The following is a 17,888-nucleotide window of genomic DNA, read 5'->3' as shown; positions in this document are numbered from 1 at the left end:
CTGGAGCCCGCCGTGTGGTTGGAAGTAGTTCTTAGATTGTTCCTCAAAGGAAACTATCTATCACAGCAAGTTCCAAGGAAGGTCCCCGTGTTTGAATGAGTAGTTTGGATAAATGGAGAAACCAAGGACAGGAGATTTGTTAATTCTAAGTCTACATATCCCATATTCAGTTTTAGGAAACTGCATGTATAACCACAAGCAGTCACAATCAATGTCGAATAAAGATTAAGTGATGGAGAATTCCTTCAGAATGGTGTTGCCAGTATTATACCAAGTTATGTATTTCAAAATTTTGACCCTGCTTTTATATCATGAGATTTCTGACTGGCATCTTGGCAACTACTAATCAGATATTATAGAAGAGGTGCCCAAAGCCTCCAATTTATATTTTAAAGCTTTGTATACCTTTGCTTTGACCAGAGAGCCATCCAACCTATCAGGTTCTCAAGAAATGCAGTGAATGATGATATTATTAGAATAGATAGATTCTCAAATACGTCCTGTGTCTTTGTGTTTCCTGTTTTCAGTTCCACAAATTAAAGCTTTGGAAGCTAAATTTAAAATATCCATAAACTTTGACTTTTGTTTTTCAACTCTTGATCAACAAGAAGTTATAATTTCAGGTACTTACAAGTAGAAAATAAATTAACGCCTGCATTATGAAGCAGTTTGGAGCCAGCAAGAATGTGGGATTATCTTCTGCAGACTTCTTGTTGACAGGATGTAGTTTTATGTTATGTGTAACACTCTTTGTCCCAGAGTTCCAGTCTTAAGTAATTTTTTTCAGGCAAGTGACAATCTGTACAGTTTATTTCCTTTTATAAAAATGGAAATTTGGACTTGGGTATTTTCTTAAAATACTCTGTCCAAATTAGAAGTTGTAGTGTATTATTTACCATGTTGTAGAATCATCTCAAAATTATATAGTTCTATTCTGTTTGTTTTTTGTACTAGGGTTTGAGTGTGCTAAGCATATACACTACCACTGAGCTACTCTCCCAGCTTCTAGTTTTATTTTAATATGAGTCATCTTATGTTTGTGTCAAGACTTCATAGTGAAAGATACAGTCTAATTTAGGCAAATTTCAAACAGCTTACAAATAGGGGCTCTTTTGTTCTTTTAGATATTTTAAAATATGCTTTTACCAATATGGGTATCCAAAGAAAACTTCATCTCATTTTAAAGCAGTGTTTTAAAGCAGCTAGTGGTGAATGATATTAGGAAAAAGAGGCTAACACAATGAAACAAATATTGCTACCCTTTAGCCTATGATAACTTTTATGCGTATTATAGATTTTTGTAACTGAGAACTAATTTGTAGGGTTCTTTCTACTTTGGAGACTAACTTGAATACCACTACATATGCATTAGGCTTCTTATCCTTTTTAAAATTCAACAATTCACTATTTTCTTTTGATTTACTGGTATGATACATGGCTCTGTAGTGGAAATGAAGAATGCTTTAAGGAATGTTTAAGACTTAAGTGTTGGGCACTTTTTGATGAATACCTTTTGAACAATCTGGAATAGTGGTGGTTTAGGTGTTCAGAAAGGGGAACAGCTGACCTAGAATGGCCCATGAATGATTTGTTGAAGAGAAAATGTTAGAAATGTTCTTGGAGAGTTTGGGGTTTTGTTTCGTTTTGGGAGGGAGGCAGGGGATTTATTTAGGAGAGAGCATAATCTAGACCAGGTTTACCAGAAATGAAGATGCCAGATGTATTCAGAAAATAGTTATGTAGGTGATTTCGATTAGAGTGTTGGCTTCATTTTTGGGAGAATAAGATACAACTGGAAATAAGTCTTTAAGTGATGCTGTTGTCTGTGATTCAAGGCATATCCTGTGTGATGCAGCAGCAATGTTTCAGGACTGTCACTCTGTTGATGGTGATGGGGAAGGACTGGAAGTGTAAGAGAGGAGAGTTGGAAACTTAAGTGAGGAAAACTACAAGAGTTGAACTGAATTAGCTGTTGGCAGAATGGACAGGAATGAATAGTTGAGAAAGAGTCATTAATGAACTGGGAACTAACTCCTTAATGGGCACAAAGGATCAGAGAATGTATCAAAGGTGTTTCTAAAGTTTTAAATCCAGAGACGAGTGAGAATATGAAACTACATAGAAACAAAAGATGGCAGAAGGAATTCCTGGTTGTATTGGAAAATGATTTACATCTCAGAGAAGTTGATTTTGTCAGTGGAATATATGAATATATCAAGCATGCAGTCACAAACGTGGGATTGAAGGAGACAAATTAGGAATGGACCATATCATTGTAAAGGAGGTAATATATGTGAAGACTTCTCTTCAAAATTTGGGACCAAAATTCACCAGCGAGTTAAAACTGCTGACAGTAGATAAAGGTGAAAGGAAAACTTTGGGGGGGGGGTGGGCCTTGTGCATGCGAGGCAAGCACTCTACCAACTGAGCTATATCCCCAGCCGGAAAGGAAAACTTGCCGAGAAGGTAGGAGTTGTGCGTTTGTAGATGAGACAGAGAAGCCAGTGGATACAAATAGACCAACAGTGCTACAAGGTAATCACTCGGAACTTTATTGATGTGGAGAACAAGATCCTTAAAACAGGATCTTAAAATAACTGAGAAGAAAAGTGATCTTAAAATGACTGGGTTCTGCTAAAATTAATCACTCCTTAAATGATATTTGTCTAGTGTTTGGTTATTCTAAGCAATGCTCATAGTAGCATGTTTTGTTTTATTTTCCAATTTTTGAAATCAGCATTTGGACATCTGAAAGAAGGGATGGATGAAACCATACTGAATATTGATTTGCTGTTGGCACATCAGTAAGAAGGATATAAGGGACAAATTGGTTGAAATACACATGGCCAAATTTTCTAGAATGTGAAAAAGGCTCACTTGTTTAGAAATACAATCAATGGCATTTATTCATAAGATGTGAAATTTAGTCAATTAGAATAGCAGAAAAAACCACTCCATTGAAAAAAAGTTATAGTAACCCAAGAAAATGCCATGTTACTAATTAATTAAATTTGATAGTACTCGTTGATTATTCTTCAAAATGGATCCCATAGTCTGTGATTGAGATAAATATTGACCACAATCTGCATGCTTGCAAAGAGAATATCCACAGATGGGTTCAAGTTAGATGGGAAAGTGGTAACAGATACCTAATAATTATTAAAAATATGTAAATCATTAGAAATCTCTTTCTTCTCAAAACAAATGTATTATGAATATATAATATTTGATACAAAAAAAAATGACTGGGTTCTGAGAATACTGGTTAGTTATGCTCTTGTCAGTAACTGTTTTATTGTACAAGGTCATTCTTTGTGTTCTAGGATATGAAGTATCTTAGAAAAATTACTTGGTATTATATCTTCATGCATGAGTAGAAACATCTTTCTGTCATGTTAATGTTAAAACCAACACTGGAATGAAACAGTACATTTGTGGACATCTTTCTATCCTGTAGCAATCTGAAGTGTTTTTTATATATATATATATAAATATATATATATATATAAAATATATATATATATATATATTTTTATGCTTCCTTTGTTCACAGATTGCTGAAAATCTGAACTTCGGCACAATAGTGCTGAATTACAATATAATTGATTCCCTCAGTTGACTTGTTAGTAGAGACTCAATTTTTCCCTGACTGTTGGGTGGTTTGGGTGACATATTAACATAGATGGTATTTGTCTTTATATTATTTCATCAACATGCTGAATAATACTCCAGTAGCTTCATAAATAATTTAAAAAAAACTGACCTGTTAACATGTTTTATATTTTCCCAGTGCAATTTTTATTGTACAGAGACTGAAATACATATAAAACTGTTCTTATGGATAGTTCATATACTCTTGGTGCAAATAGTGTCATGGTTAACCATACAAGCTTTGGAGTCAATTTCAACAGGTTGAAAGTCTGGCCTATTATTCTACAATTAAAAGACTTTAGACTGATTTCTGAATACTATTAATTTTGTTTCTTCATTTCCAAAATGTAGATAAAACTCTGAATTCATTTATTTGAGATTCAATAAGAGCTAATGTTTTAAAAATTTCTCATGTTTGGTAAGTTATGAAGAATGTATGTTTGCTTATGATAGAGACATAAAAAACTTTAAAACTTTGCTTTAAAACTTACATCATCATGTTTACAGGATGCTACATAATCTTTGATGACTAGACTTCAAATAAAACTTAAACCTTTATTGCATTAGTGAATGAATGAATAGTTAGATGGCATCATATGTCTCCAACAAACTTTTATTTGACTCATGGGTAGATTTGCTTGCCTCCCTGTATCTTAAAGTTTTAATTGTGATGGGAGATTATAAATATGAGTTTATGTGCTTTATTTAGGCCCTAGTTACATTCTAAGGAACAATGGTGGTTTCTCTTTGAATTTGTTATTTTCTTTCACAACAGTGTAACTCTTTAGAATCTGGTTGTGGATATTATATAACCACAGATTCTTGCCCATACCCAACCCCTATGGATTTATTTGATAAGTAGGAACTGTTGGCAGTGGTTGATCCAAAGCACAGTTGCTTTTCTTCCCAAGGTGAGCAGTAGTTCTGGACTACTAAGAGTTTAGGACCTCTTAGCTTCCTTCAGCTTCTCTTCCTATACCTCTCCTTGGCAAGTTTTTGGAATGTTATGTACAGTGCTGACAGAGTGAGGAACGAGAACATGGACTCAAAACACCAGGGACCACTTTATAACTCCTGAACCTTTCTTAGCCCATTTTCTTCATCAATACTCTGAGAACTTCCCTGATAAAATTTTGTACTGTAAGTGAAATAAGTAAATCTTAACAAATTAGCACCTTGCCTGCAGCATAGTAAGCTCTCAGTAAATATTAGGACATTGCTGCTAAGACTGCTCTAGTTCAGAATAATGGGGATTAAATTACAGGTAAAGAAGGTTTACTCACTCAGCACAGTTCCTGAAGAATAGTAAACACTAAATAAAAATGTCCTCTTTACCCCCATGTTCAAATCCCCACCATTCCTTTTTACCTATAAATAAGCAACAAATAAATGACTTTCTGGGTAATGAATCTTTCCACAGATCTCCAACTAGAAAAATGAATAGCCAACTTAATATACTTCTGAATGTCAACGATGAGGTTTTAGAATGAGGCTTGCTTGATAGCACATTATAGGTGTGTAAATTAAGCTGTTTTATCTGGTTATACAGATGTTATTGACTGAGTACTTGGATATGAAGAATACTCGCACTGCCTCTGAACCATCAGCTCAACTAAGCTATGCCAGTTCTGGACGCGAGTTTGCAGCCTTTTTTGCCAAGAAGAAACCTCAAAGACCAAAAAATTCCCTTTTTAAGTAAGTATGATGTCAGTAAAATAGCAAAGTGTCCAGAAGAGTTCTATCCAAGTAGGATGACTTTCTACTGACAGCCATTACTTTCTCTAAGTGAAGTTGAAGTATTTTGTAAGAAACAAATAAACATTCAGTTTTGTTTACTTTTGTTTTCTATAAGTCAAAGTGACTGTTTCAGATCATGGTCACTGGACTATTTGTCTAGAACTCTTAATAAAAATTTCTTAAACTTGTTTCTGGAGAGTTTATATAAAATTAAGGGAAATGAAAGGAAATGAAATGTATCAGCCTTGAGAAAGCCTTGTTTGCCAAGAAATAGCTTTTGTTTTTCAAGTTATGTAAATCTTCCTAGCTAAGCAATATTGTACTTTATGTGGTAGATGTTTAATGATAGAACAATCTGAAAGGTGGGTTTCTTTTTGTTTGTTGTTACAATATTAATATACCCCACTGGGCATGTGCCCAAAGTATCTATTTGTAACAACCAATAGTTAATAACATTAATGCTAACACTGATAATATCAATAGCTACTGTTAATTGAATGTTTCCTATTTACCGGACACTATACCAGGTGAGTTTCTCAAATGATCTCAATTAAACATAAATTAATTTGGGTTATAACAAGTTTCAGCAGCAGCAGTAGTACCTAACATTTACTGAGTCCTTAGTGCTAGCAGAGACATTAAGCTAATTTCATGAATTATCTCATCTGCTCATTACAACAACTTCATAGGCAAGGGTTCTGTGTTTAATTCTTGAAAACAAAAATTTGCAACACAAAGAGGTTAAGTAAATTTTGTAATGTCATATAGCTAACAAGTGATAGAAATAGGATTTAAACTCTGTCTAAATTCAGACCTTTGTGTTCTTTTGAGGGCTTAATAGATATTAAGAAGTTGTATCTGTAAATATAAGCCCAATTATCATCCCAATATTTCGCACTAATTATTTTTCAATGTCTGAAAGTCTAGTACTTTTTATTGATTCACTTTTGAGATTTTTAAAAATCTTAGATTGACAATATTCTTAATAATTCAGTTCAACACTTAGTTTATATTGTGGTTTAATGGAGAAGAGATTTCGTGCATCCCTGCCTGGAATTAAACTCATTGTGTTTATTGGATGTAATTCTTTTTAAACAGTTTTACTCACTGGGTAGATGCAGTATCAGTTAAAATGCTCTGGGCTGCAAGTAACATAAAATGTTAAATGGAACAGATGGAATTATAGGAAAGTTGTTATTTCATACAATGTGGAGGAATATGGAGATTTCCTTATTCAATGCTACAATATCATAAAGCACCCAGCCTTTTCTATTTCTCTACCATCACATCCCAGAGAAGTCAGTAGTGTTATCTATTGTGATCACAAATTGTTTGCATCAGTTCCATTCCAATCAAGAGGATGATGCCAAAGAAACAGGATGAGATCATTCCTGTGCGGATTTTCAAATTTATTTTAATATATTAAATTTAATTTATTTAATTGATTTATTTAATATATTAGAGCAGATTTAGCTTTAGAGAAAAGCAAATCAAGAAATATAAAGAGTTCCCTTTCCTCTCCCCCCAGTTTTCCCTGTTGGTATCTTGCATTAGTATGATATATGCCATTATTAACTAAAGTCTATAGTTTGTATTAGGGTTCATTGTTTGTGTGGTATCATTCTAAGAAGTTTCGATGAGTGTATAATATCATGTATGTACCACTGCAGTGTCACACAAAGTGGTTGCACTGCTCTAAATATTTTCTGTGCCCCACCTACTCTTTGATACCCTCCTCCCTAACCCCTGAGAACTACTGGTCTCTACTGTCTCCATAGTCCCCACCCCACCATGTCCTATAACTTTTCAGACTGGTTCTTTTTACATAGCAGTATGAATTAAGAGTCTTCTGCTTCTTTTCATGACTTGTTAGATCTTTCTTTGTATCGATGAGTAATATTCCCATGTGTGGATGTACCAACACTGATATATCTACTTAGCTATTGAAGGGCATCTTAGGTTGCTTCCAATTTCTGGCAATTATGAATAAAACCTGCTATTAATACCCATGTACAGGAGTTTGAACTTATTTGAGTTAATATCTAGGAATATAGTTGCCAGATTATGTGCTATGACTATATCTAACTTGATAAAACACAAATTATCTTCAAATGTTTTTAGTAACAACAGATTATCCATTTATTCGTTAATCTTTTTCTGACCGTGGCATATCCCCTCAGAATTGGGTCTTTGGCCCAGTTCTAAGCCAGTACCTTGGAAGAGGAAGCAGACCTCGAAGTTGCCTTAAGCCAGGCAAGTTCATTTCTGGTGCTAGGTTTCCGACTGGAGAGGGAGCCTCTTTTTGTGAGTACACAGTTAAGTAAAAAGAGAGTAAGAAAGCAAAACAGCAGCTGAAAGTGGGGATATGGCATAAAGCAAGAAATATAATGGAAGGAAGAGGCGGTTGATTGCTGCAACTAAGACTGAGGTGCTGCATGATCAGAGTTTTTCCTCCCTTCCCCTCCTCTTTCCCTTTACTTACATTCTGGATATAGGTTTATTGCAGAAAATAGGCTTCAGGGTTTTCAGATTTCATGCTCTCAGCCATCACCTCTAACTTTCAACCTCAGACCATGTGTACATTTTCAAACTTTTAGCCAATATTCTGTAGTTGGGGCATTGAGGGGGAAAACCAAATACTAATGGTTGGAAATGAACCAATTAACTTAAATGTTACACATTTATTATTATTGGGCAGTGATAAAAACTCAGCGCCAACACAGAATCAGGCAGTTATTACAGATTTGCCTGCTTCTAGTGTTGGTTTCACCATTAATGAGCCATGCATGCCTGAGCAGTCTCCTGTCCTTGCAGGCCTCAGTGCCTTTGGCTATAAAGTAAGAAGGTGAGACTGAATATTCTCTAATGCCTCTTTTACTATAAAATTATATCAATCTGTGACTTGTTGCAAACATAAAAAAGAATTCCTGAGTAGTAAAAATACATCCAGTCACAAAGGATTAAGATTTTGGAGAGCTGTAATCTGTTTGCATCACATCTGTGAAGGACTTTATTACCCTCTTTAATTGCCCTTAGCCAAGGTTAATTAAGTGTATTTAAGTTCTGTCTTACTATTCAAAGTGTGCCTCTATATTCTTTGCTCAAGAGTTTATTTTTTTCCCTTGCCATCTCTGATCAATAGCTGTCAGCATGCTTTTTGGAGGTCAGTGGCTTCTCTTCTTCACTTTACTGGCAGGTGGCACTTTTGATGTGCTGTACATTTTGCCTTCCTTCAGGCTGTTAGTGCCTCTTAGTTCTTGGTAGGGTGCAGAGAGAGGACCAAGTAACCCAAGTGTTTCCCTCACACACCAACAGTCTTGGTATTCATCTTCCTTGTCAGGAATGGATATAGAGACCTAATTAGGGAAATGATGCTGCTCCTTCCATGTTGCCAGAGACCTATCCCATTATCACTCTTGCTCTTTCATGTTGTTTACACCTCAGTAATTCTTAGAAGGATACCTTCTTTGTTGAACTAGTATCCTGCCTTTGAAACTCTCAGGTTTGAAATGGAATCTCTTCGCCTATTAAAGGATTTAGTGCTTGATATAGCCATAATTTTACCAGGTTGTTTTCTCTTCCTTACTTGTAAGTTTCTCCTTGAGACTGGTTTGTTTTTGTTGTTTTTGTTGTGTTGATTATTATTTCAGCTTTTATCATAAATCTGTCTCCCTACTTTCAACCTTTGGAAACACTTTGTAGCATGGTAGTTTTGAGAGTATTTTATGTGGTGTTAGGTGTCAGGTCAAAAATTTATAGTACTCAAAATGGATCAAGGATCTAGGAATTAGACATGAGACCCTTCACCAAATAGAAGAAAAAGAGGCCCAAATCTCCATCATGTTGGCTTAGGACCAGACTTCCTTAACAAGACCCTCCTAGTGCAAGAAACAAAAGCAAGAATCTATAAATGGGATAGATTCAAACTAAAAAGTTTTTTCTCAGTATAGGAAACAATCAATAATGTGAAAAGAGAGCCTACAGAGTGGGAGAAAATCTTTTCCACACACACTTCAGACAGAGCACTCATCTCCAAAGTTTATAAAGAACTTAAAAAACTTTACACCCAAAATACAAAGAACCCAATCAATAAATGAGCTAAGGAAATGGGCAGACACTTCACAGAAGAAGATATACAGGTGATCAACAATATATGAAAAAGTGCTTAGCCTTCCTGATAATTAGAGAAATGCAAATTAAAACCACCCTAAGATTTCATCTAACTCCAATTAGAACGGCTATTATCAGGAACACAAGCAATAATAAGTGTTGGCATGGATGTGGGGAAAAAGGCACACTCATACATTGCTGGTGGAGTTGCAAATTGGTACAGCCACACTGGAAAGCAGTATGGAGATTCCTCAGAAAACTTGGAATGGAACCACCATTTGACCCAGCTGTCCCACTCCTCAGTTTATACCCAAAGGACTTAAAATCAGCATACTACGGTGATGTAGCCACATCAATGTTCATAGCAGCTCAGTTCACAATAGCTAGATTGTGGAACAAATCTAGATGCCCTTCAATTGACGAGTGGATAAAGAAACTATGGTATATATACACAATGGAATATTACACAGCCATAAAGAAAAATAAAATTATGGCATTTGCTGGTAAATGGATGAAGTTGGAAAATATCATGCTAAGTGAAATAAGCCAAACCCAAAAAACCAAAGGCCGAATGTTTTCTCTGATAAGTGTATGACAGTATATAACGAGGTGGGGGTAGTGAGGGGAAGAGAAGAATGAAGGAACTCTGGAAGGTGTAGAGGAAAAAGGAGTGGGAGGGGGTGGGGATGGAAAACAGTAGAATGAAACAGACAGTGTTACCCTGTATATATGTATGATTACATGAATGGTGTGAATATACATTGTGTACAACCATAGAAATGAAAAGTTGTACCCCATTTGTGCACAATGAATCAAAATGTGTCTGTAAAAATTAAAAAAAAAATTTAATTAAAAAAAATTTAGCCATTTGGTGACATTATTTTTTAGAGCATTTAGGGAGAGACCAAAGATGGGTCACGTCTTTGATACCATTACTCATCATCTTTTATAGTAATGCCCATTGTACTAATCCTCCACCTGAAGAAATGAGAGAGGTATGCATTCTGCTCTGAGAACCAAGTAAGTCTGTGGTGGCAATTGGCAATCACTGATGGTTTCTGAGCTGTATAATAGCATAATTAGAATGACTTTATAGGATGCTCTTGTTGCTCGGTATGTATTAGTCCAGGCAAAGTTTGATAGTGTTCTGAAGGCAAAGGTAAACTGAGGCAGATCAGAGTTGTATCCATTGAAATGGGGGATAAGCAAAAAATCTAAATACTGTTAGAGAGGAGCATTAACCTGGAATATCATTCATAAATCAAAGTCTGGGCAGCTGTCTCTGGCCTTGTCTTGACATAACCAAAATGTTGTGATGATCAAACATCACACAGACCAGAGTAGAGTACTTTTGGAAATACAGAACTGGACACACCTAAGCATTTGTTTCCTGTGTTTCATTGCAGGTTTGAGTCATCCTCTCATGCTATTAGTATGAGCGCCTACTTGCGAGAGCAGAGAAGGGAGCTCTATAGTCGGAGTGGAGAACTTCAAGGTAGGTACTTGGCCTTCTCTGGAAAAATTAATTATCTGGAGGGAGATCTGAAGTGTTTATAGTGCGTGAATTTGTGGTCTGCATTCACAAGATTTTTTTCTAGATCACAAACATTCAAGGACTTATTTCTTCTATCATTTCCAAGCATCTCCTGTCACACAAATAAAACTATTAGTATAGCCACTAGACCAACTACCATTCAAACAGGGATTCTAAGTGAAAGAGAAGAGGCTAGGCTCTTCTTGCTTAGCTAGCAGACAAGTCCAGTCACTGTCTAGAATGCCAGTCTTCTGTGGCAGCCACTGTTACTGTTCCTTGAATTATTGTTTTTGACATGTTCATTAATATGGCAGGTATAACTGAAATTTGAAAAAGAGCAAATACAATCTCTGTCATTATTTAAAGGGAAGAAGGATACCTCTAAATTATCAATATCAATAACCTGGTCTAATCAATATGCCTTGGATACATAGTATACTTGATACCCATGTGTTGTTACTAGAGTATTGTACTGTATATCTCCAGAAGAAATAGTTAGGAAATGAATTATCATATAAATAAAAAAAAATCAAAATAATAACATTTCCCTGTATGACAGAAATATGCTAATTATGATAAATTAATCAATTAAGAAAGATTTGTGAAGGCCTGCTAAATGTAAGACATCATAGGTTTTAGAAGGAATTGAAGTTGGGTACAAAGAAATATAAGATACTACCTTAAGATCCAGTTGTGAAAGTAAGGGGTGTGTGTGTGTGTGTGTGTGTGTGTGTGTCTGTGTGTGTGTCTGTGTGTCTGTCTGTCTGCGGTCCTTCTTCACAGTCCATGAGTCCTTCATATATTTGCATTTGTACTGAATATTTATAGTTTTTTTGACACTGTTCCCTAAGCACTGCAGTATAACAACTACTTGTATAGCCTTTCCATCATATTTGATATTGTAAGTAATCTAAAGATGATTTCAAGTAATAAGGGTAAGTGTTATAGATAAGGTTATAGACAAGTACTGTATTTATAAAAGAGACTTGAGCACCACGGATTTTATTGCCCGTGGAGATGACTGTGTTCACACATCTACATGGAGACACAGATACCTCACCAACAATGTGAAGAAGTACATAGTAATAGCTAAGTGGGTTTTATGCATAGAATTGCTAGAGAAATTAAGAGAGGGGAGTGATTATTTCAATTATTTTAGAATTCTGGGTTTTGTTCATGAGGGACATGTATAACCACTTTAGTCTTTGATACTTTGGGGGTATTTGAAGCATTTTTTCAGTGACTAGACTGCACAATTAAATATTTGGTTTTTAAGACTCATCATAGTTACATATCAAAGTACCATGAAGCATCCAGTCAGCTTTTCTGGTTGAAGACTACTGTCATCCCACCTCCATGTGGCTTCATAATTATGAATTAGACTAATCAATCTAATAACATCTAATTTTTTCCATCTAGCTTTGCTCACTCATATTTATATCATAGTAGTTGTTGCACTGCTTACATAAATGGTAACCAAAAGCGAAAATTTGGAAATATGTTCTAGGGTACTGGGAAAAGGAGATTTGCCTGCCAATATATATTTAATTTAAAAATGTTATCATACATTTTGGAAAGCATGCAGGGTGCTTCTTGGAGCAGTACAGAGAATAGTTAAAATTGTGAATAAATGAAGGATTGACCAGCTCTATGGTAGGACAGGCAGTGAAGGAAGAGGGCAACCCAGGGTCTAGTAGGCAGCACCTCCCAGGAGAGTAGGGAGGGCTGCAAAGTGTGGAAGGAAATGATGGTAACAACACATGTTCTTGTAATGTCACTTAGGGGTGTAGCAGGTTATCTAGGGCTATTATATCTTCCTAGCAATGTCCTGGTTTTTTTCTCTCTGCAGTGATGGCTGAGGAATAGTTTTTTTCCACCTGTCTTCTATTATATTAAATTCCTATAATGGTGACAAAGCCTCGCACTCCCCTTAGTTTGAATCCTGATGATTTCATTATTTTTAAATTAATAAAAATTTTTAATAGCAGTTTTAAATTCATACCAAAATTCAGTAGAAAGTACAGAGTTCCTCTGTGTCCCCTGCTCTACCCTCCATAACCTCCTCCTGTATTCACATTCCACACCACAGTGAAACCTTTCATGTGGCGCTTTGAGATGAAAAGGTAGACCACGTAATTAATGGGTCAGCAGTAGAACCTGTCACTTGCTCAGATCAAGGATTATAGCCATCAGGATGAATGACTGATACCCACTCTTCCTTTTGTTAGTAGGGATAGTGAACACCTTGTGCTCTAGCCACATGGCACAATTTTCAGGTCCCCTCAGCATTCCATGATCTCCTCAGAGACAGTGTGGCATGGCAATGCAGAATAGGGGGTTCTGAGTCATAGACTGCCCACATTTTAAAATCTAACTCTTCTTTACTACTAGTATCATGGCCTTGGACAAGTTATATGACCCCTATACGTCCTTTTCCTTTTCTCTGAATGGGGATAAAGTAATGGACCTACCCCATGAGGTGTTTGTGAAAGTCAGTCTTTAAAAAATCATCCACCATAGTGTGAACATCATGCCTTTCTTTTGTCTTCTCCAGGGTTAATTTCTAGTACTGTGACTACTGAGCTTTCACACACATTTTGTTTATCCTTGTGTTATCTTTTATGGCTAAATCTTTCTTAGCTCTCTAAGTTAAATTTAGTCATCACTTAGTCTCAGGAGTTTCTTTGCAGGTCCTATCTCTTCCCAGTCTTCTGCAAACATACACCTACTGTGGGGTTGTGGCCCTGAGATGTGTTCCAGCCAAATTTTGACTGTTCTGAGCATTTGCCATACTATATCATGGGTCAAAGCTCACTTGCTTAAGTTTGCCATAAAACAGAAGCTCTGCAAGTGACACAATATTTTATTTCCTGTGGTTCATACAGTGCCTGGTTCAATAAATGTGTGATAAATACTAGTTGAGCTAGTGACAGAGTGAAGAGGACAGTTGAAATGTAAGTGGGATAGAGAGATCACCATTGAGAGGGAGGAAGGGCCCTAAAAGGAGGTGGAACATTGACAGCCATTGTCAGACTGATGGGTTCCCATTCATTTTCAAGTTTGTTATTTTGTCCCACTGTCCCAGACATGGAACACTTAGGAAAGTTAAGTTGAGCAACAACTATACCACTTATTGTAGCTTTGGAATATTATTTGAATATTTATTATGTTAACAAAATTGAAAACTTGAAACTGAATGGATTAAGGAGAATTAGAGGCTGTGCATATTTTTCTTTTTCTCTGCAGTTTCATTGTACATAAGTTTTATTAAGCAGAAAAGTTGCCATTGAGCTGTCTGGTCCAGGAGGAAATTGTTATATGGGATTGAAAAACGTTTTATAATCCAGTTGAGCTGCAGAGAAATGTTATTCTTTGACGTAGTTAAAGAGTCACTCCAATCTAACCTTCCCATCCTTCAGGTAGTTAATTGAAATATGGGTGTCTCAAGCACAAGTCTATTACACTTACAGTGTTAGCAAGACAGGAGGAGTATCTGGTTAGATGAGAAAAATAGTTAGCAAACACTCATGTTCATGATAATCATTAAAAAGTATGTTAGTGGAGGTGATACATCATACATTTGATGAGAGAATGGATCAACTGACTAGTTTTGTAAAAGTTTGATGCTGTTTCATATAGAAGCAAACGTTAATTCTGACAAATGCTTTTAACATTTTAGCAGGAATAAAAAGAGGAAATCACACCCATCTTCCACTAAAAACAACTGTGGCTTTTCAGTTATTTCATTAATCTGACTTGGTCTAAGGACCACAGTGAGATCTGCATTTCAGCTTCCCCTTGAAAAAACATAATTGGATAGTTCAGTTAAATCATAAGACATTGGCAGAAGATTTTTGTCTCTTCTCTTAGCGCAATATAGCTATGAACTTCGCTTCCCAGTGGTTTGGTTCGCTTCCCAGTGGTTTGGTTTGTGGGGTCAACCTTTCCTTCTGTTGCAGGAGAACAGCAAAGAAATCCACCATAAAGACCGTCAAAGTAGAATTACAAAGCTCAAATTTTACAGAAGTTAAGTTCCTGCTAACACTTTCAATTTATCATGCAATTAAAATGTTACTCAGTCTAACAATACACATGGGGTAAAAGAATGTAAAAATGAGATTTCTTTGGTATTATCAACCCATCTCAATTGGCTCTAGCTGATATGGTACAGATGGTTCATTATATAGTCTGCTGTTGGCAATTGGACTGAGAAGGTGGGGGTGCGACTTCCAAGTGTGTGAAATGACAGGTGGAAATCTAGCTTGTGTGTATGTCTACGTTAATCATCGACTTCCTGTTGTTTTGAGCCTCTCTAAGGCTTCATTTTACTGTTTCGCTCTACAGAAGTGTACTAGGTGAAGAAAGATACATTTACCTTGAACATAAGCTTCTCAGGTTTAATGTCTAATTCTTCAGGAGAATAAGATAATTGATGAATGCTGTATCTCATGAAGGCTAAAACAAATCCAAATATTGCCACACATAAACAAAATAAGCTCTTAGGGTAATCAATTCAATTGTGCCTCCATTTTCTCAAATGAAAAATAGAGTTATTATCAGTCCTGACTACTTCAGGGGAATATTGTGACTATTCAGTTACAAGTTTAAACTCTGCAAAAATTAGAACAGCTATGTTGATTTAAATTAAAGGAATTATCACTATGGAAGTAGGAGTACTGTATCTACTTCTTTACCTCTTATGTTCTCCTTAACTCCAGTCCACTGAGTTGACTCTCCTCAAGAAAGTCCCTCAGCAGTGACTTCCATCATGACAGAGTCTGTGTTTGCTTTTCTGCATTCCCTCACTTGATCTTTTAGCAGCACTTTTCCCTTTTTCCTCCTCACGTTCCTTCTGAGTCTTCTCATGAGCCTCTTGTCTAGGGGTTTGACCCTGAGATTTCCTCTGTGCTCACTCTATAACTCCCCCCCAATGACCTCAGCTAAGGCTAAGCTTTACCTAGTGCCTAAGTACAGATGACCTCTAAGTCTTTTTCTCCTGCCTAAGTCTCATTATTGTTTCCTGACTTCTTCCATTATTCAATCCTTCATTCTATGCTTATCAAAATATTTTTTTAAGTTTTTCATAATGCTTTTCTTAATATGTATATGTCTCACTTACTTGTTAACGTGTTAATTTTCTACACTTCCCTCCATCCAGAATTAAAGTCTTACTCATTGGTACACACCAGTGTTTAGAATGCTTGGCTTGAATTAGACTCTTAAATGATATATGATAGGGGTTTAAGGTGTAGTTCAGTGATAGAGCATGGGCTTAGCTTGTATAAGACCCTGGATTTGAACCCCAGCGCACACATAAGTACATACACCATATATATATGGTGAAGGATACTCTTTATTTCCTTCTTTGTAGGCACAATTCTACTTATTTGAGAAACTTTAGGGGAAGCTTTAATAAATAGAGTAAGAGTAGGAGGCTGTTGTTTGTTTTCTTTAATTTTTAAGCATAATGAGACTCATGAATGGGTAGAGTTCATTCATGGTCATTGATTCAAATGGTAAGATATACTCAGTTTTGATTACAGTTTCTTTTGTATCTTGGGACTACATAGTACTCCTGTTTGTACTCAGTGATATTACCCTTAGAGTGCCATTTTTATTCCCATTAGTTTAATGAGTGACATTTCTATAGCTCTGATATTAATATATTCTGTAAAGCTATAGCCACTTGAGAACTGACTTTGCTAAGAGGATTTGCTTTACATGGTAAATATGGAAGTACTGGCATCAGGGAAAACTGGGCCCTTTTACTGACCTGATCTGAATTTCCAAGTTTCCCCTCTCTCATGGATTATTGGTTCCTGGAGTTGTGAATACATAATGATATATAATTAATCTATTTGGAGATACCTTGCCTTAAGGAAAACAAACAAACAAAAAAGATTCAGATCAGTTAACCATGGGTTGATTATCCTTCTTAAAAAAAGGATTTATAATAGGAATCTCTTTGATAGCAGGCTCTTCTATAATGGAGCATTTAAAGCAAGACTTCACTTATATACACATTTTCAGGGGCATTTTGACTAAAAGAAGGGATGCTCGTTAGTATAGCAGTTTTGTGCCCATATCACACATTTGTTCCACAGTCTGAAATATAAGAAACACTTATGAGCTTTCCATCCTGAAATTTGATTAGAAAATTCCTTACAAGCTGTTAAATTTTATTTAAGAACTTGGTTAATAACTATTTAACAATATGCAGAAAACATGAAAAGATACATTTTTCCTTTGAAAATTACATATGACTATTTCAAAATAATCTTTCATAGTTAGCTCTTTTGTTTTAGCCTCTTATATAGTGGGTGAAAATCCAGTCCCTCTCTCTGTATATTTATATCCTTGCTTTTTAAAATAATGATCTTAGCCCACTTACATGTAAGATTTGTCTTCTAATGAACTTAAATAGAACCTTTGTCAATGCTAATTTCTTCATCTGTTCCTAAGAAGTAGTAATAAATATTCTTTCCTCAGGTCATGAACAGACTAATACATTATTTGAAATCTTTTAGAAAATGAAATATTTTTATGCCAAGCTTATTATTAAGTATACTACTTGTTAACCTCAATCTTTGTGGTGTAGAAATTTATTTTAATTAAAATTGTTTTTCAGTTGTAGATTTAATTTATATAAAAAGGATTTATTTTCTGAAACACTCTAGTTCTTATGGTATGCTACAAAATACTGCTAGTTCTGCCATGTGGAGGAGTTTAGAATTCATGAAAAAAATAGATCTTGTGGGTACAAAATAACCATTACAAAGCCCATTACTTAGCAAGGCCATATACCTTACTCTTGAGATATGATCTTTGGTTATCATGCAGAACCAGTTGGTGACAT

The 17,888-nt window shown here is 35.6% G+C and overlaps 1 protein-coding gene across 1 annotated transcript in view; it reads left to right on the top strand.

The window, feature by feature from the left end:
* Exoc4 (exocyst complex component 4) overlaps nucleotides 1-17,888 on the top strand; it is a 778,625-nt gene that overhangs the window by 224,841 nt on the left and 535,896 nt on the right. Inside the window, exons 8-9 of the mRNA XM_047560350.1 lie at nucleotides 5,201-5,346; nucleotides 10,905-10,993. Coding sequence (XP_047416306.1) covers nucleotides 5,201-5,346; nucleotides 10,905-10,993 — 235 coding nt within the window. The remainder of the gene's footprint in view (nucleotides 1-5,200; nucleotides 5,347-10,904; nucleotides 10,994-17,888) is intronic.

The sequence above is a fragment of the Sciurus carolinensis genome, chromosome 8, assembly GCF_902686445.1.
Source record: "Sciurus carolinensis chromosome 8, mSciCar1.2, whole genome shotgun sequence".
NCBI lineage: Eukaryota > Metazoa > Chordata > Mammalia > Rodentia > Sciuridae > Sciurus > Sciurus carolinensis.
Note: the sequence above shows the minus strand (reverse complement) of the source record. Positions and strands in the feature narration are given on the sequence as shown.